This window comes from Chionomys nivalis, chromosome 23, assembly GCF_950005125.1.
Source record: "Chionomys nivalis chromosome 23, mChiNiv1.1, whole genome shotgun sequence".
Taxonomy (NCBI): domain Eukaryota; kingdom Metazoa; phylum Chordata; class Mammalia; order Rodentia; family Cricetidae; genus Chionomys; species Chionomys nivalis.
In genome coordinates, this window is record NC_080108.1 from 2,933,211 (window position 1) to 2,954,188 (window position 20,978).

Below are 20,978 nucleotides of genomic sequence, written 5' to 3' on the forward strand. Positions count from 1 at the left end.
AAAAAAGGATTAAGGTTATCTTAAGGTTATCTCCTTAACTTTTTTTTTTTTTTTTTTGGTTTTTCGAGACAGGGTTTCTCTGTGGTTTTGGAGCCTGTCCTGGAACTAGCTCTTGTAGACCAGGCTGGTCTCGAACTCACAGAGATCCGCCTGCCTCTGCCTCTCAAGTGCTGGGATTAAAGGCGTGCGCCACCACCGCCCGGCTTCTCCTTAACTTTTATAACTAAGATTGACAGTTATTAAACTGATGTCTTTTCCCTGCCCGATGAGGAAAGTTTCAAACCAGATGAGCAACTTCAGCAATCAGTTCAGACCCTGAAAGGAATGTTTTCTTTCACAGAGTTGAGTAAAGCACTGAGAATAGATGGACATTTATTGCAGCTGAGATGGCAGGGGCGGAAGAGCCACCATTATCTTATTTTTGGCCACTAGTTGTTTTAAAAAAATACAAAGGGAAGTGAGCTACTGATAAAAGCCAGAGCAAGGTGAAACATTACCATTCTGTCCTGGAGTCAAGGAGGAACTTTGAGGCCTTATCTTCAGCGTCTCCCCTCTTCTTGTTGAGATGTCTCCAGGCCCAAGTCACTCACCTGCGCCAGCTCTTCCAGCAGCTGGACAACAGGCCCAGCTACTTCTTTCTCCCTCTTAACTGAGGTAACAGACTCGAAAGTCCAATTGTTCTGAGGATTTCTTCTTGGGAGAGTTTATTACAGTCTGCGAAAAGCCATTTCTGGTTTCCAGGCATTATACCTCGTAGCACAAGAGCTGCGCACTGGAGTCCACGTTTCTAAAACACACCACCTGTCTTCTATATGTATATTCATGGGCAGAGTTTTTACAGTAGTCTCTTTCCTTTCAGCTACAGAAGGCACGAATGAGTAAATCTTGGAAAAGGGATAACATCTTTGATATTGTCAACTCCCAGGATGCATTGTAAGTAGCGTTCAAATCCCATCCCAAAGCCTCCATGTGGCACAGATCCAAACTGGCGAAGGTCCAGGTACCTGTTTTTAAAAACAGAGAATCATGACTTCGAAACACTGTATGAGGTCAAAGGTTATGACAGGAATTCTGTGTTTTACAGCCATGTGTTGTGGATGTCACTGCGGTAGATGGCGCACACCCATCTTTTCATTCCACAGACACCATGAAAACGGAGACGTGAGGGAGAGCTAGCTATCCAAGGGCTCCAAACAAGCGGCGGTGGATTCTGCCGTGCAGTGCAGGCGTTGGTCACGTGACCTTTTCTCTAGCTACTGATGCATCGTTCCTGTACAGAAATCCTGCCTCATATACTAGCTCTCCTTTTTCTTTCCACTTCCCAACTCAACAATACTATCTTATACCACACTAGTTTCTTTTCCCCGAGACGGGGTTTCCCTGTGTAGCCTTGGCTGTCCTGGAACTAGCTCTGTACACCAGGCTGGCCTTGAACTCACAGAGCTCCACCTGCCTCTGCTCCCAAGTACTAGAAAGTGCACTTCTGTTTCTCTGTTTCGGTACGCTAATGGCAATGTTTTCCTCCGTACTCCCATCGTCTTACTCAATACACGGGAGAGCGAGGAATTTGTTGCTGATGTTGTTCGTGTGTGTATCTGCACACATGTGCTTGTGCTCTAGATGTGGAGGCCACTTCCTATGCTTGTTCTGTTACCATTAAGACTTCATGGTTACAAATGATACAGCTATTACTGAAACTCAGAGTCCAGCAAGCTAGCACGGAATAAGGTCATTTTAGGAGGGAGGGTGGCCCTGTAAAAACCTTATTATACTATCTGACTGGGGGTCTCCTTTAGCACGGCACTTGGCTGAGGTCAGAGGGCGACTCTGACGTCAAACCTCTCTGTCAACCACAGTAGTCCAGGGACCACACGCGCTGTCAGGCCTGCTGGCAAGCATTGACTCCACCCCCTGAGCCATCTCACTGCTCTTGAGAACTCTAGAGTCATATACAAAAATTAAAACAAATTAATAATTTCCCCAACAGTGTGTGAACTCAGCTCCACAGCAGGACCTCGAAGGATTGCAGCTGGTAGCCGCTCAGCTCTCCAGGCCACGGCTGCGGAACCTTCGTCAGTGCCTTTCGCCTTTAACATACTATGCCTACCATTGGGGAAGGGAATTCAAGTCATAAATATCTGTATTTGGAAATCCTATGTGTGTGAAACTTTTAGATAGAGAATTAGTCTAGGAGCAGGAGAGAGGACTGGACCGGTACAGCTGCTCGTAGCAAAGCCAGCTGTCCTGAGTTCTAGCCTGGGACCTGTATGGTAGAGAGAGAACCAACTCCCAAGGGCTGACCTCTGACCTCCACTTGCTTGCTGTGGCATGTGAGACTTCTTTCTCCCAAGGAACAAAGTCAAAATATTAAAAATAAAAAATATAGACAAGATTTAATAAGTATCATACTTACTTAGCCAGTATATAAAATCTGCTGTTATTTAAGCAAGTTTTAAACAGTATGAGCAATAGCTGACAGAACGTGAGGGGAAAATGGCATAACTGCCTCAAGAGATCTGCCTATAGACAGCCATGCTCAGAAGAGAAAGGATGCAGGGACTAGCATTCACTGAGCTGTTCTACTCAATGGAAACACATGTCTGAACGATTTCGTTTCATACAAGAACTCTGTGAAACAGATATGACCATTTCATTTCATACTCATGAAACACAAGACGCTAAGAGAGATCAAGATACTTAAGGGTTTTGCTGGAAACCACCAGGCAGTCAAAAGTCATGAGCTGAACCTTGTAACTCTGAAACCCATCTCCTTTGCTACCAAAAGGCAAGAGCGTAATTCGTCACGTCCTTCTCCTAAGGACAACAAAAACGGTTAAGGATACTGCTGCTATTATCACATCTAGACCCGAAGGCAGCACTATTGTAGACGTGTAAATAATCTGTCTACATTTGCAGGGACCAACGAGTCTGCGGAAGGAAAACCAGAACAACTTTGTGGAAGTGAACGTGACTTCAGACAGCTGGTTGTTCCTTTTCTTTTTCTTTTCTTTTTTTGGTTTTTCAAGACAGGGTTTCTCTGTAGCTTTGGAGTCTGTCCTGGAACTTGCTGTTGTAGACCAGGCTGTCCTTGAACTCACAGAGATCCGCCTGCCTCTGTCTCTCCAAGTGCTGGGATTAAAGGCGTGCACCACCACCGCCTGTCCTCAGGTGGCTTGTTCTTAGGCAGCTGAGGGCTCTCCAGCTCTTGGAAATCTAAGGTATCACTTAATCAAAGCTCCAACGTCAAACATAGGGAAACCAAAGTCCAATGGTTGAAGAGCAAAGGCTTTTGCTGGCCTATGTAGCAAAGCCTTGTCTCAATACATGAACAAGACCACAAGTTAGATTTTGGTGTTTGGAGTTCTCAGCTCCATCTTGTTTAAGTTAGTTCGCCTCTGGCCTCATGTTTGGAGGGTGATAAAGGGACAACAGCAGCATCTAAGAGTTGGGATGATTACAGGAATAATAAACATAAGGATGGGAACATTACTTTGATATACATGAAGCAGTAACCAAATGGTAAACATCGCTTTACTGTTTTTCACAGACTGGAAGAGAGTAAACAATTTTCTGGCCTCACACTCAGTTCTTAGCATTGCTCACAGAGGCAGGGGAATACGAGTAACAGTTTCCCCACAGAACACTCAGAACACTCGCAGAACAGGGGCCACATCCTTACCACCGGTAGGCTTCTGTAAGTCCTGATCTGGAAAGAAGAAAATAAGAAAAAGAATCAAGACGTCAATAAAACAGTTATTAATCAACCACCAAACATTTATCCTAGGTTGTGCATACAGGGACCTTCGTAAGAAAACACGAGTCCTCCAATCATACACAATGGAAGTGAGGAGGTGAGGAGTCTATTAATAACAAGGCAATCAACACTGACAGCAAACAATGAGGTTATAAAGTAAGAGGCAATAAAATCTACAGACTGAGAACAGGACTGACACACGCTTACTCTCCGTATAAAATACAAGCAGAATGAACCAGGAAGGGCTGAAGACACTCTCTGTGCTGCACAAGCCCTCCTTTAGCTGTCACTCAAGGAGCCTGGGGGACAGGCAGACAATGCGCACTTGGACACGAAGTTCATTCCGTAACATTTAAGCCAACAGTGCAACTCTGAGGTTGCCTTCCTAACACTCTGTAATCTAGCTCTTGTCTAGAGGAATACGGGTAACACTTTAGATGTTTAGTGGTTACCACAATTACCCTCAGCCCTTTCCAAAGGCAGCAGAATCACATCTGAAAAGACAAGGACCTTCAAAGTTCTAACTTTCTAAGGACAGAAACACGAGCTACAGCCACAGACAGAGCTGAGAGACAGAGGAGCAGTCATTTACTTCACTGCAAAGAAAAGTCTGGAGAGTATCTGAAATCAGACACGGTTTCCTGGAGGGAGACGAACTGAAGAATTCGGATCGACTAATCTTTCAACAGATATGGTTTCCTGCCACGTGTCATTTCTGTTATGCTAAAAATTTTTTAGAGAAATCTCAAATTCTTTCACAGTGTCGACAGGACTGTCTCACACTGAGTGGCAGTAGGGAGGTGGTAGTCTAGCCAATAATGGCCGCCCTTCCACAGCTCTTACTTCCTTTCTTCTGGAGCCCGATCCAATGCAGCAGCTAGGAGGAGTGGGATGGCAAGACCAAGTCACTCAAGGGAGTTACAGGTTGGGATCTTGGAAAAGCATCCACTTCCAAAGCATGTCTACATTAGGAAAAGGTGGCCTGAAAAATGGCTAATTTAGCAGGATATTTTCAAAATGTTTTTTCCAAGTGTGACAAAACCCAGAAAAATCAAAACCAAAACCAAATAAGATAAAAACAAAATATAAAAAATAAAAGGAGAAAAAAAATTCCATGTCTGATATAGCAAAAGTGGAAACCATAGAAAATGGGTTTGTAACCATGGTCAGTTTAGGAAGTCATTGTGGTTTTCTGGCAGATCATGCATAAAGGAGTGATAGTTCACTTAGAAATATGATTTCTTACTTTCTATCTCCAAAATATTTTTATGTAATCTATGAATCCATTTTACAGATCTCAGAAAGTAAATTAAAACCAAGTTATTCAAGCAGCTGAACGAGGACTTGTGCCTAAGAGAGACTTACAAATGCTAGCTCAGCATCTTTCCATGTTCAGCCGTTCCTAGTTCAGCTGTCTTCACGACCACTGGGATCACGACCGTCATAAACCACAGTAGTAAAAAGTGCACAGGTACCAGAAAATGAAGGAGATGCTTTAAAGGGCCTGGGAATTTCTCTTGCTTTTATTGCCTTTTTTTTTTTTTTTTTTAAATTTTAAGACAGGGCCTTAGATATTATGTAATTGTGTCTTGACCTGGAACACATCATGAAAACCAGGATGGCTAGAAACTTAAGAATGGTCCTTGTGCCTCTGCCTCTGAGTGCTTGGCCTACAGGAATGAACCACCATGGCTTTTTTTGTTTTGTTGTGTTTTTTCTCTTTCTGTTTTTGAGAGGGTTTCCAGGCCAGCCTGCAACTTGTGAAATTTGTTCTCCTGCCTTGGCCTCTCATGTATTCCTACCCCTGCCAATAGATCTAGTCTTCAAGGAAGGGACGCTTATAGATGCTAGAGAAACATTTCCTCAGGATGGGTGTGAGGAGCCCCTCCCCAGGTACTGAAGTGTGTTTCCTTTGTGTCTGACCAATACCTGGCTAGTCGCTGCTCGAGGATGTGGTACCGTTCCTCCCTGAGGCTTCCTCCAAAGAGCTCCCCAACTCCAGGAACTAGAAGATCCACAGCGGCGACCTAAAGAAGAAACCAAGCAACCAACCATGAACATCACTGTACTTCCCTGTGACTGCAGCACTCAGGTTTTCAAACACATAAACCGTTTTCTTGAAACAGTTTTAAAATTGGCTCTTTGACTGCTTATTAGAATCTTATTTGGGGGAATATGTATGTCTTAAATCAGCTGGATAACCAGTTCTCAAGCTGTGGGTCATATATATCCTTCATATCAGACATTTACTTTATGATTCATAACAGTAGCAAAATTATGATTATGAAATAGCAACAAAGTGACTTTATGATTGAGGGGTCAGCATACCATGGGGAGCTGTATTAAAGGGGTACAGTGTCAGGAAGGCTGAAGACCACTGAGCTAGAGCGTAGCATCAGAAGCTGCAAGTTTTGAAAATTCCCTTTGGAAAAGATCTGTATCTTTTAATTATGTGGCTAAAAGCGTATTTACTTGTTCCTGTTTCTAAGCTTCATCCTGACTGACCAGCAAAGGAAGCCCTCAGTGCTACCCTGGTCTTTTTCTAGTCTTTTTCTTAGGAATTTATCAAATCACAGGCAAAATTCAGTCTGTGACCTTCAATTTTGAACATCCTCTGTATTAACAATCATTTCTACTTTAAAGAAAAAAAAAGGTTCAAAGGACCAGAACGCACGGCACTGGTGTCGATCTGGTGGTTCTGAAGACTAATAAGGGATTAAAAACTGGAGCTAAACATCTCATTAAAGATTTGCCAGTTGCCACTAGGGAAATTCCCAGGAATCCACAAGGACGACCTCAGGTAAGACCCTAAGCAATGGAGGAGAGCGGGCCTGAACTGGCCTTGCCCTGTAATCAGATTGATAAGTATCTCAAATGTCATCACAGAACCTTCATCCAGCAGAAGCGGAGGTCCACAGCCAGGCACTGGGCCGAGCTCCCACAGTCCAGCTGAAGAGAGCGAGGAGCAATAACATGAGCAAAGGGGTCAAGACCACGATGGGGACACCCACAGAAAAACCTGACCTGAGCTAGTGGGAGCTCACCGACTCTGGGCGGACAGTGGGGGAACCTGAACATCCGGACCAAGCTAGGCCGGCTGAATGTGTGTGGCAGGTGTATGGCTGGGCAGTCTGTGGGGCCACTGGCAGTGGGATGAGGATTTATCCCTAGTGCTTGAACTGACATCTTGGAGCACAGTCTTTTTGGAGGGATACCTTGCTCAGCCTAGATATAGATATAGGGGGGAGGGCCTTGGTCCTGCCTCAAAGTGAAGTCGGACTTTGTTGACTCCCCATGGGAAGCCTTGCCCTCTCTGAGAAGTGGATGGGGGTGGGGTGGGTAGAAGGTGGGGGAGCAGGAGGAGAGGAGGGCATGGGAACTGAGACTGGTATGTAAAATGAATAGAAAATGTTTTATAAATAAATATATTTCACTTAAAAATTTGCCAGTTGTAGAGAGAAATGTCTCAATTCAAAGATGACCAAGTTTGAACCTTTTCGTATGAATCTGCAGCCTTGACATTTTAGTAGTGGAAAGACTTCAGTTCTGCCCTTTAATCCCTCTGCTAGGGGAGTACCAGAGGCTGCATCACGTTCTTTTGCACATTTCCCTAACTCTCCGAGCATCTTTCGGCCCAGAATGCTCCTGGCCCATCTTCTACCGGGTGTGAGTGTGGATTCTGTTTACGTCACACAGCTGCAGCACAGGCTGTCTGGAAACAGTACATGTTGGTATTCAAGCCGAGCAAACCCTGGCTTCTATTTATGATGTTCCCTTCTGACTCTGACTCTTGATCCCAATCAATGTACTCAAAATAAGGCTTAGGTTTCCAATTAAAAAGCGGGATAAACAGGAACAAAGCCTTTGATAGGTGACTTTCTTCTGTTACCCCCGACCTTAGAGAAGGGAAAAACCTCTGATGCCGGAGCCAGGGGATGCAGATGGGCCAGTGCGGGCAACACTGAAAACTGCTCTCTTGTGTTAATCCTGAGTCAATCTCATTACTTGTGCGTGCTAAATGGACAATGTTTTATAGCTTACAAAGATACTAATGGTTTCAAAGAACTGTAATTCTCACCTTGTCTCAAAATACATTCCCATTCCCTCAGGGCCAAGGTAATTACCACGTTTCTTTTTTCCTTGGGAGTTTTAAACTCCCAGCCAGCCAGCAGAGATCAGCTGGGAGCCACACAGACACACAAGCCATCCAGTTCTTCCTCTTGGAGAAAGGAAACCATTTCTGTAGACACCACCTTAGGATTAAAGTCTGACTCTGACTCTGTGGGAATCACACATGACTCACCCTTAGTTCTCTGCATTCCTGTTCAATTCCCTCACCATGGCCCATCAGGAGTTCTTGAGAACAGAGTGTGTGTGTGTATGTGTGTGTGCGCACGCACACACGTGCATTGTGGAGCTCAGAGAATTACGAAGCCAGGGTTTGTTCTTCCACTCAGGCTCTCAGGCTTGTGGCAAGGACCTTTGCCCGCTGAGCCATCTCGGTGGTTCCTCTAACATCTCTGCAGTGTGTTAACATGGGTTAAGAATTAGTGGCTCGTAATGAAGAGTCTGGCAACATACGCTCACTGGTGAAAACACGTCTGACTGTTTTGGGGTAACCGATCACTTTCTCCCTGGGTTTAAGGCCTGCTCCACAGGAAAGGACTCGATATAAACTGGCCAAGGACTTGTAGCTGAGGAGCTGTAGGAACTGCTCCTATGGCGCTGCTGAAGGGATAAAATCGTCTCCTGAGTATTACTTGATAACTAGAGATAAGTGCGGCCTTTAGCCCTCACCAGAGAAGCTTCTTCTGCAGAGGTCAGTGGTTGATACAGGCGCTCATGAGTGGTCAAAGTGCAGAGAGCAAGCATCTCTGGCGCGCTCAGCCCAAGCAGGACATGTCAGACACACTCGGGCACCACCATGGAGGAGGTGGGAAGTAGGTGAGAGTTGAGGATGGGGAGACGGCTGTGAAAAGCCATCTCCTGGGTGTGACAGCCTCCCAACACAGGTGGGGGAGGGCTCAGGAAGCTCCACCCACACCTGACATGATTGGCAGCTAGGGGTTGTTAGGGGAGCAGATATTTTTCCCCTAGGAGTGTCAGCTCTGAAAATATATGTATTGTATTTTCATATACAATTTTCATATACATATACATACAATTTTCATACTGTATGAAAATATAATACATATATATATGAAATTTTCAAATAATGAATCAATAGTTACATTAAACTAAAAAAAATAACGCTAGCTCTGAAATTGAAAAGATGTCTCTGACTATAATGGGTTAGAGAAGCTTCTTATGAGAAACAGATAATCTGGGGAACAAGCAAAATCACTTAGGTGAGAAGACTGTTGGAGAATAAAGCAGGCATGGGGCAGTAAGTTAGGAGGAGGTGCAATGGCAGACGGGCGGCAGGTGTGGCACGGTGGGTGTGGCTGTGACAGAGGACAGGCAGAGTCCAGCAGGGATGTGCAATAGTAGACGGGCGGTGGGTGTGCCGTATGGAGGGCAGGTGGACGGGCGGGGGTGTGCTGTACAGAGGACAGGCTGACGGGTGGGGGGTGTGCTGTACAGAGGACAGGCGGACGGGTAGGGGGTGTGCTGTGCAGAGGACAGGCGGACGGGCGGGGGTGTGCTGTACGGAGGACAGGCGGACGGGTGGGGGGGGTGTGCTGTACGGAGGACAGGTGGACGGGTGGTGGGGGGTGTGCTGTACGGAGGACAGGCGGACGGGTGGTGGGGGAGTGTGCTGTACGGAGGACAGGCGGACGGGTGGGGGAGTGTGCTGTACGGAGGACAGGCGGACGGGTGGGGGGGTGTGCTGTACGGAGGACAGGCGGACAGGTGGGGTGTGTGCTGTATGGAGGACAGGCAGAGTGTGGCACGATCACACTTGGTCTAGTAGGGCAAACAGGAAGGCATTTACTGGTTTTAACAAAGGAGCTAACATAAGATTTACAATTTAATTTTTTGAGACAGGGTCTCATTAATCCCAGGTTGACCGCAAACTATGTAGATGAAGATAATCTTGAGTTTCTGATCTTCCCCAGAGGTGGAATTACAGAACTGGGCAATCACACCCAGCTTTAAAATTCCACTTTCTAAAGCTCGCACCAAATGAGATCGGAGACCGGAGGAAATCGTAGACACAGGAGGAGTAGTTAGGAGGCCATGGAAAACGAGCGGCGGGCAAGACTCAGGTGAGATCTTAGTTAAAGGGTAAACACAGTAATGGACTATTTAGCAGTATACAATGTCAGAATTTAGTTAACGGCTTGCACACCATAGGGAGAGAAGGATTTCGGAGATACTCAGGTGTGGAGTTTCTACAATGACAAAGAGAGAAAATATTAAAAGATGATCCTGGTCAGACATGGTGACATACTCCTTTAAACCCAGCACTTGGGAGGGGCAGGTGGATCTCTCTGAGTTCTCCTTGAACTTTAGGCTGGCCTAGTGAGTTCAGGCTGGTCAGGCTTCCATACTGAGCCCTAGTGAAAGGAAGGAAGGAAGAAAGAAGGAGAAGAAAAATAATAGATCAAATATGGTCAGGGAAGGGAAAGAGAAGTACTGAACTCGGCTTTGGTTACAGATGGTAGTCAATGACGCAGGAAGATGAGCCCAGGGCAGAAGAGATGGTTCCGGGGATACAGGTGCTCGCCACGAAGACTAGTGGCCTGAGATGCATCCCTGAGCTCCACATGGCAGAAGAGAACTCACTCCTACAACTGGTCCTCCAAACCATGCACATGTGCCTTCCAGTGAACAAGTGATGTAACAACTGCAATAATAATAATAGCAGGAACGAGTTCAGAGCTTAAAAGATAAGCCTCGAGTAGACTTCTTTAAGTGAAATTTCTGAGTTATCTGAGAATAAACGATAAGCTATTGGACATATGAAATCACCTGTCAAAGGAAAGAAGATGCAAAATTTAGACTTAAGGAATTCCAAAACCAATCTGTACAGAAGACTAATTAGAGTAACCATTACTAATTACAGTAATTAGAGTGGAAAAGGGAGAGGAAGCGGGAAGACATGATGCCACAAAGCCAAGGGGTAAGAGGATTCTAAGAACAAGAAGCTGTCAGCGCTGAATCATGCAGACAGATCCATTTAAAGACTTCTGAAAAAGACTTCTCAAAGACTGTGGGCTTAATACGTGGAGGTCACCACTGAACCAACAGGGGCTGGTGCAGCAACGACAGGAGAAGAAAAATGCCAGGGGTAAAGACCAAGGGGCAGGAAACTCGGTTGATGCAAAAGTGAAAGACACATATAAACAAGGGGCAATCTTGAGGCTGAGCCTAGCCTGAGAAAGCTACATCGGGACTATGAAAAATAAACACATTGCTATGCACTTACCACTTCTTTACAAGTTATGTGGAGTCAGGTAAGACGGCTCAGTACCACAGGGTAATCCGAGTAAATCTTTACCCAGAAGGTAGAATGTAATACAGAAAAAGTACATTTCTGGACATGGCATGGAAGAGCACACAGCGCAGCCGTGCGGTAGGGACAGTAGAGCTCAGTTATTGTTGTGTGACGGTTTTCATTTGTAAACAGAGAACACAAGTCTCTTGGCAAAGAGCTCTAGGACTTCAGACAAGATGGTAGAATGTGTCTAATACCGTCTTACAAGAGAAACAGGAAACTTCCAGACAGGTGTGTATGTATTCCTAAAGTGGCAGTGTCTGGTTTATTGGTAGGGTATAATCTTCATTTTCTGTAAGATACAGGATAGCAAAACTTAGGTTTTTGACCAATTCTGAGATAAATATATTTGTCTCATAGACTTATAACAAATGATATTGCACATACAGTGATTCGGGAAGTTTTTAAGTCAACAGTATATTCTTAGAGCTCAGCCTGTGAGTAGAACGAGAAGAGAGAAAGTAAATTAGGAGTAAAATCAATTAGAAATAGAGCATAAAGAAGAACGGAGGTTAAAAGGGGCCGAACAGATCAGAGAACCGACAGAGGCAGCTAGAGAAGACATGAGGCCTGCGACAGGCAGTCAGCTAAGGGCTCCTCCATCCCTCCCTCCATGGCCTTCCCTCACAGTTTCTATATATAGCGCAGACAGAAGAACGCTAAGCTGACTGTTCTTCTGCCTTATCACGCCAGTGGCATTATCTGAAGTCCAGCAAGCTTCTCTCCCAGGAGCCTCCTCATCAATACTGAACTTGACATTGGCCCAGTGTTATTCAGTGTTCTAGCCCACTTCCTGAGCGCAGTTATCCAAACAACAGCAAAAGAAAGCCGCTTGCATTTGGCTCTGCTAAAGGGAGAACCCCCTGTGAGAAGAATGAGAAGTATGTTTACAGGACACCGAGTTCTGTGGGAAGACTGGGTACGGTTTGGAACAGCATCGGGGGCCAGGTTTCGATGGGCCACACTTACTCAAGGCTCTTCTTACCGTATGCTGAGGGCCATTTTCATTATCCCGCATGTAGAAAGGCTTGAGTGCGGCCGGGTAGTCAGTGACGAAGACTGGCGTGCCGCCGCAGTGTCTCACCAGGTACTTCTCGTGTTCAGTGTGCAGATCCTCACCCCACTGCATGAGACACAAGGAGACAGGAGGACACACGCACACACACAACCCGTGCCAAGGCTTTCTCTCCCTGGGGCAGGACGATGTGTGCAGCTGTCTGCCAAGGCCACAGCTGACTAAACGAAAGGGAAAGACTCACTAAGAAGAGCGGTCAAAGGCCTGGGAAGATAAAAGCTGAACCCAGCAGACAAACACTATTGTTTCTGGGCCCCATCTCAGGGAACAGCGTTCAGCAACTGCAGCACAGGCAGGAAAACAAAATACTTTCCAAAGGGATAAAACGGATGCAGAATTATGTTTTTTTATTAATACTGCTTAAAGTTTCTCCCCTCGTTACTGTTCCTAAATCTCAGGAAATTAAAGGACGGGTGATAGTATTTCTAATATTAAGCCTATCTTCAGTAAGACGGCTTTTCTCCGTGAACTTCTATTTTAATGAAAGAGCCAATTCATATATGAGTATGTAATAATACTATTTGGTCTATTTATTTAGTAAACACTGCTGTGACTATGAAATTCCGGGGCCAATATTAAATGGTGGACACGGTAGTAAGAAAAAAAAACAAAAGAAAACTGACCACATATTCAGACACAAAGCAAGTCCCAACATGTACAAGAAAATGGAAAATAACGCCTTGCATCCTAGCTAAACACCATGGATTAAAGACGGATACCAACAACAACAGAAACAAAGGAAAGCTTATAAACTTGTGGAGACTGAACAACTCTTGACTGAAAGAACAAGGGGTCTAGAAAGAAATTAAAAGTTTTCTAGAACTGAATTAAAATGAATACATGGGACATAATGTTCTAAAGAGGCAAGCTCATAGCACTAAGACCTATATAAAAAAGTTGGAGAAGAACAGGCGCTGATCTGTGAGTTATAGCAGAATGACATTAGAAGTCTGTTCAGGTTTCTTACAGAGACCAGCAATACTTGGATTCACCCTATGTCCCTGGACTATCTAGTGTCAGGGTTTTGGTAACCCAAGCAGTGTTGGACATGGGTTTCATCTCACACAGTCAAATCTCATAGTAGTAACCTAATCTCAGAGATAACTTAGCTCAGAGGTCACACAATCGTAACTTAACAGCACATCTCAAAGCTCTAGAACAACAACAACAAAAAAAGAAATCAGACACAAAAGACATAGACAGCAAGAAATAATCAAACTCAGGGTTGTAATCAAGGAAATAGAAACAAACAAATTAAAATAATACACAGATTCAATGAAGCAAAAGGCAGCTCTTTGAGAAAATAAGAAAAACTGGCAAACAGAGAAGGAATATCCAAATTAGCAAAATGAGAAACGAAAAGAGGGATACAACACGAGATACTGAGGAAATCCAGAGAATAGGGAGGATATACTTAAAGCTCTCTACCAAACTGGAAATCTGAAAGAAATGGATAATTCTCTTGATACTGACCAAAGTTAAATAAAGAGCAGAAAAGCAATGTAAAAATACTTATAACCCCAGTGAAACAGAAGCAGTCATTAAAATATTCCCAACCAAAAAATGCCCAGGGCCAGATGGCTTTAGCGCAGAATCCAACCAGGCTTTCAAAGAAAGCTAATGCTAATACTTCTTAAGTTATTCCAAAAAATAAAAACAGACTTTCCTGAGTTCTAGGCTAGCTTGGTCTACATACCGAGTTCCTGGTCAGCGAGAGCAACACAGTGAGACTCGACTCAAAATGACTTACTCTCGAGCTAACAGAGACTAACAAAGCGTATGCATAGATCCACAGATATTTACGTTACCAAGAATAAAGTTATTTAGTGAAGCTATAGACAACAGGAAAACACGCGAGCGTGCACACATGCGCGCACACACACGCACTCCATATAATACCTTAGGTGTAAAGGTGAAGTTCTGGGACGCTTGTTTTAGGATCTCAACTGCCTCTGTGTAAGAAATGCTGGGAAAACAAAGCAGAAGTGGAGAAAGGTTAGCACAGTGGGACTACTCTCTACCGGGCCATTTTAGACTAGAAAAAGTTCCAATATAACCGGTGAGGTCATAAATGAGCACTAAGTAACCGGAGATCTAGGCTCATCTGTCCGAGGAGTATGTGGTCTGCGTGAAGAGAAGGGCTGCTCAGTAACTCCACTTGGGCCCAGAACGCAAGGTGCATGAAGTCATGTCAGAAAGCGGTTTCTCAACATCAGTGCTCCACCAATACTCTACTAAAAGGTAGGAAATACTGAGGCTCCGAGAACAAAAGACTTTTCTAGAAGCTATCACTTATTCATTGAGCGAACAAATATGTCACAGCTACTAGATGCTAAGCGTTATTGTCGGTGCTGGAGACACTATAGACAAAAATAGAGCCCCTGCCTTCTTGGAGCCAAGGTGTGTGTGTGTGTGTGTGTGAACAAAGGTAAGCAGGTAGCAGTGCCCAGTAGCCATTATGAAGAAACACAGAAGGGGCGTGTCTGGGTACCACTGCAGACAACGTATTCAGGGAAGGCCCCACTGGGTTGGTGACATTTGGATAGACGCCTGCATCAGAAAATGAAAAAAATGAACCATATAAATGACTGGGTGGAATACTCTAGACAAAAATATACCAAGAACGGGGCCTTCAGTGAGGAACAGTGTGTCCCACTGAAGGAACAGAAAGGTCAGGGTGCCTAGAGATTCTGGAATAAGGGGAAAGGGCCCAGGAAAGGCAGTAAGAATGGCAGTCTGAGCACGAGCAGTTCTTCAACCTCGGCAGAAGTCTTGGTAACATGTTCTAAGTATTCGGAGACCGCTGAAAACTAGCACTGGTTTTCCCCGTAAGGAACTCTCCTGCCTAACATGGAAAAACACGATTGCATGTGTATGGACACCTAGCAGCTGACACGGGAGGACTGCGGAGCCCAGTAGGACAAGGCTAGTCTAGCTACAAAGGGAGCTGAAGATGGTGGGAGAGGAGGAGGAAGAAAAGGAAGAAAAGAAGGGAGAAAGGGAGAGAGGCAAGGAAAGACAAAAGCACATGCATCTCCCATCCTGCTCCACAGTCACATGTGTATGTATGTATATCGCATGTGTGCCTGGTGTCCATCGAGGCCACAGGGTGTTTGAGCCTCTGGAACTGGGAGTTACAGGTTATGAGCCACTGTGTGCCGTGTGGGTGCTCAGAATCGGAGCAGAGTTCTTTGCAAGAACAGCAAGTGCTCTGAACTACCGAGAAATCTTCCCAGCACCTCCTGTCAAATACTGCATTCGCGGTTACCACTTTCTTGTGCATCCTTTCAGAAGATTATAAATAAATGTGAGTATTTACAATATTTATTTTAGTAAATATCAGAGCATATATCCTATACACTTTCATTTTAATCAACACTGTATGTTACAGATCTTTGCATTGTGATGAAGAACTTGTTTTATTAGACAAGGTCTCATGTAACCCTGGCCAGCTTCGAATACACTATGTAGCAGAGGGTGACCCTGAATTCCTGATCCTCCTGCCTCTACTTCCTGAGCACCGGGAAAACAAACATGTGCCACCACACACAGCTGTATGTGATGCTGAGGACTGAACATGGCAATCTTCATGCGTGACAGAGACTCTCTCCACTAGCTGAGCTACAGCCACAGTCAAAGAACGTCAGCTTCTGAATTAAATGTAACATTCCAATTATGTATGCACCTAGTTACCTTACTCACCAATGGCTTTTCAGATGCTTCTACACATCCCTGTCTAGAGCAAACGACAATAATTCTTACATACTGATTTTACACGTGAGAACGGATTATTGGATCAAAACCTGTAACTTTTTATGTATTCTGAAGCATACTGCCAAATTTACTGGCTTCCCTTTCAAAAGGCCATAAAAGTGTCCACATACCAACAGCATACGAACACACCAGTAGCATGTGAACGCGCCAGTTTCCTTACAAATTATTGGGAAAAAAACACTGCAACAGTATTTTGGATGATTAAAAAAAAATCCACAAAATTCTTTGGAGGACTCTGAGCTCAACCTACCAAGCACAAACTTAGGCTCTGAATTTTGGACCTACATGAACTAACTAGAAAACGACTTTACGACACAAGTACAGCCAGGCATGTTCTGAGTGACAGACTTTGCTGAACGCCCACTTTGAGTATTTCTAAGAAAATAGTGGCACTTGGCTGCGGGGGTAATAATACCGTGAAAGTTGAACTGCGTCTGCAGAAGGGAAGCCGAAGCTTAGTGAGAACAAGAGCGACTGTCCAGAGACCTCTCCTATACGGTACGAAGCTGATCTGTTGGCTCAGCCAGCGCTTCCGATGCCTAAGATGGTATCTAATACTTGCATTTTCATGTGTCCCATCATAACAAAAGATAACGGGTGCTGAGTCCTTCCGACTCGACTCTTTAGTAATGCTAATTGCTTCAACTTCATGAGAACGCACGGTTAATCTTTGCAATGTTGTAAGAACATTCAAACACTATCGTCTATGTAAGATATTTTGTCTGAAGCTCTGTCCTTAGACAGCTGTTCTAGTCCATCAGTTACTTTGAATGATCTTCCGGCTCTGAGAATATTAAGAAGCAGTGGTTTTCATACAGCTGTTATGCTACTGTTTCAATATGAAGAAATAATGACTCCAACATTTCTTCTAGGGATAACGATCTCCTCCATCCCTCCCTCCACTCCCTCTTAATTTAAAGTATCGCTTTCAAGCTCAGATTACAGCTCTGACATGAGATACCCTTAATGGGCTTCTCAAAGTCTCCCTACTCAGTATGTGTCTTGATATGCATACAGAATATTTCTTGGCCTTTCCAGAATGTTTCCAAAGTGCTTTTGGGTGGGTGTGGGGGGGAGTCATGGTGATTTACTTGTGTTTGGGGTTCTAATTAAACTATCTCCTATATTCACCATGGTATTGTGTGTTATATGTAAATAGTATGCCATAGGGTCTCAACCATTCAGACTTTAGTATACATGGGATCCAGGGATACCAAGGAATTACTGTACGAGTCATGAATTTCAATAATACAGATCATAATTACTATAATCATCTATCTTATAGAATCCATTTATTTATTTATTTTTTTGTTGTTTGTTTTGTTTTTCGAGAAAGGGTTTCTCTGTGGTTTTGGAGCCTGTCCTGGAACTAGCTCTTGTAGACCAGGCTGGTCTCGAACTCACAGAGATCCGCCTGCCTCTGCCTCCCAAGTGCTGGGATTAAAGGCGTGCGCCACCACCGCCCGGCTAGGATCCATTTATTAACAATACATGGGCTATCAACTATGAACTAAGTATAAGAGCAATAAAAGAGAATTAGAATATGGGTCTTTCCTCAAATCTGGTTCGGTAAACACAGAGATAATTAAACAAAAACTATAACTCAATGTGATACAATGGTCAAATATGAGCAAAGCCCAGGAAAACTGTGATTTCTACTTACATTAGGAAGTTGTTTTTCAGCATATGTTCTAGTCTGTCCTTGAGAATACAAAAGAGAACAAAATTTAAATGTAATTATATTCATGATATATAATTAATATACGTAAAGAGTGATGAAGCTGGCCTTGTTCACAAACGTGTTACCTTCTGTCCAGGAGCTATGAACCTGTGACACAGCGCGACGTCTTCCGGACAGTTTGTGAGAACCATCTCCGTGGTGGCCTTGAAGAGTTCTCCCATCACCTAGGAGCAAAGAGACAGAATGAAAACCCTCAGGGCTCAGGGCCTGAGAGACCATCCTTCCGCGTCCAGCAACTACAATCCATTACGCCTGTTAATCCCTGAATGTACTACAGCAATTTGGATCAATACTGGCATCGAAAGGGGCTGTGACATGCACAGTTATCACTGACTGATGTCTCTTTACTCATTGATAAACTCACTTACAGAATTGAGACCATCACAGTACCTCCCTCGTTGGATTGTTGTGAGAAATATGAAATATCCTGTGTATTAGCTTGGGTCCTGGATCTAATAATACGTTATTAGATTTGGTTGAGAGAGAACTTTTTGCATAGCTGGGTCAGTCAATGGTAAATGAAAGGAAACTCAAAAATTTGAGAAGCAACAACACATATCTAAACAGTAACTGTATGTATTCCTGTATGTTAAAATATAAAAATATAGATTAGTATATGAGGATTAATTCTACCATGATATCCCTGGAAGATTCATGGGAGACATGTTTCCCTTAGAAGGAAACAGTAACTAGAATGGAAAACATTTCCCAAATTATGTATTTGTTTGTTTACTAACTAAGTTTATTTCTTGGAGACTAGTTCTCACTGTGTAGCCCTGGCTGGTCTAGAACTCACTATGTAGATCAGGCTGGCCTCAAGCTCACAGAGAGTACTGGGATTATTAGTGTGCCACCACACCCAGCCAGAAGTTGCAGCTTCGAAGTCTGTAAGCAGCAATGATGACGAATTTGGGGAGTAGAATCCAAAAATAAAATAAGGGTAAAGAAAAAGTTGGAGGAAATAGATAAAACCAATCCAAAATTTTCCAAGGGCTTTGCAATCTGAGGACAGGAGAGATATTTAGCTATTGTAAAGACGTAATCACTGATATAAATAGGGCTGGGTATACGACTTAGTGGGGAGTGCTGCCTGGCTCCCAGGTACTGCATCAACCAGGAGATGGGGCAGTGTGGTAGCAACACTTCTAGAACCCTAGTCCCCGGGAGGTGGGGGCAAGACCAAGATTTCAAGATCACTCTAGGACATTTGAGATTCCTGTTTCAAAAAACCAAAAGCCCGAAAGCACCACACAGAGATTGTTCAAATTCTAAAAGGGAAAGACGGGGAGAACAATCCAATGGAGTCAGGAGTGCAGTCTGGGGACTTGAAAAGGAACAGCCGTGGTTAAAGGTCCCGCACTTCCAGCTGGTACTACCTTGCAGCACAGCAGTGAGATAAAGACACACCAGTGTCTGGACGACTTACAAGGTCATACCCCTCAATTATGCAACACAGCCCACACTTAGTAGGAGGGTAAAGAGCAGCGGCCTGGGTGGTCCTTTGTTCTGTGGAAGAACACAAGACCGTGACCACCTGGGTTGTTAAGTTGCTGTCTGATGAGCAGTAAATTTAACCTGAAGACGGAAACCTCCGCTACCTTCCCTAGAGTCTGACTTTAGACTAACTTCTATAAGTGCATCCGATAAAACCAGAAACTACGGTGAAGGGTGAGTACAAGACATTTCAGAAGTTTACTAAAGTGGTCATTAGTAATTAACTACTCATAATTCATTAAGGAAAAATTCTTTCTTTTATAACATTCCAAGTCAAAACTTAAATGCACCGAAAAGGACAGAAGAAACGATGCATGCCACCATATCCTGTGAACTCTGGATACTTTTATTTATTTATTTATTTGAGATTTTATTTTTAGGGTAATTCTTGCTTTGTCTTTTTGAAGAAGTGTCACTTTGCAGGTCAGGCTAGATGTCTTATAGATATCTATTTCCTCTAAAGGAAGAAAAAGAGGACAAGATTACTTTTTTCTGCCTTTAGGATTTATATTCTAATTGGCCAAGTCATTCAACAATATATGCTGAGTGCCACTGTTGAGTAACTCAAGTAGCAAATCTGCCGCCAAAACCTAAATATTCTCTTTGAATATTTGAGTTTATTATTATACTTAGCTGGGTGTGTGTTAGCACGTGAGCACCACGGCACAGGACCAGCTCTGAGGACACCTTCCACAAGCGGGTTCTCTCTTTCTAGCGTGGGTTCCCAGGACTGAACTCAGGTCATCAGGATTACACGGCCAAGGGCTCTCATCTATTCTGAACCCTCTTACTGGCTCTTAAACCTCATTCTCACCCAGTTTCAGTTGTTACCAGCTCCAGGAGTCAGCACTGACACACAGTTAGTCAGAGTTCTTCTTGTGCGATTACACAAGAGAACGCTTACCCGAGTGTTCCTTCTCTTTTGAGACAGGGTCTTCCTATATGTAGTCCTGGCTGCCCTGCTTCCTATGTGGACTAGGATGACCTCAAACTCACCGAGCTCTGCTTGCCTCTGCTTCCCAAGAGAGGGATTAAAGGTGCTCAGAATCGTATCTTCTGAACCATGGATACTTCTATTTTTGAGATTTTTATGGTAATTCTTGTTTTATCTTTTTTTAACCAGCCTCACTTTGTAGTTCAGGCTTGCCTGGATCTTGCAATCTTCCTGACTCTGCCTTCCAAGTCAAGGATTGCAGACGTGTGCCAATTCTAAACCGGCAAATTAATGATCACCAAAGAGAAAACCTTTTTTTCCCATGTATAATACTGTTAAGATAGAGAAAAGACAAGCCACCAAAATCAGGAGAAATATTTGCAACTTTTGTATCTGAAAAAGCAATTTATATTTGAAGATAAAGAAATTTCAAAACTCAACAACAAAGGGCCAGCTGTCATAATTCACACCTTCCCAGCACTCAGGAGGTGAAGGGGGGCAGAGCTCTGAGCTCAAGGCCAGTCAGGGCTACATATTGATGCCCTGTCTCAAAAAACTAAAACGGATCAAAGCTCAACAATAAGAAAACAAACAACTTGACCAAAGACTAGAAAATGATGACTAATAGACAGAGGAAAAGATGTTTATTATAGAGAGCCTCAAGAGATTGGGGAAATACAAAATAAATCCACAGTATGATGCTGATGCACAGCTAATAGATTCACATATTCATTCATTCTCGGTGTGACCACATGCGTGTGTGTG

At 43.9% G+C, this 20,978-nt stretch overlaps 1 protein-coding gene across 1 annotated transcript in view; it reads right to left on the reverse strand.

Moving 5' to 3' along the window:
• Positions 1 to 342: 342 nt before the first annotated feature.
• The window catches only part of Nars2 (asparaginyl-tRNA synthetase 2, mitochondrial), a 75,669-nt gene continuing 55,033 nt past the window's right edge, over positions 343 to 20,978 (reverse strand). The window contains exons 8-14 of the mRNA XM_057756611.1: positions 17,851 to 17,949; positions 17,708 to 17,745; positions 14,170 to 14,236; positions 12,181 to 12,318; positions 5,684 to 5,781; positions 3,680 to 3,706; positions 343 to 1,004 (exon numbers count right to left, since the gene is read on the reverse strand). Of these exons, the coding sequence (XP_057612594.1) occupies positions 860 to 1,004; positions 3,680 to 3,706; positions 5,684 to 5,781; positions 12,181 to 12,318; positions 14,170 to 14,236; positions 17,708 to 17,745; positions 17,851 to 17,949 (612 nt within the window). The 3' untranslated portion in view covers positions 343 to 859. The remainder of the gene's footprint in view (positions 1,005 to 3,679; positions 3,707 to 5,683; positions 5,782 to 12,180; positions 12,319 to 14,169; positions 14,237 to 17,707; positions 17,746 to 17,850; positions 17,950 to 20,978) is intronic.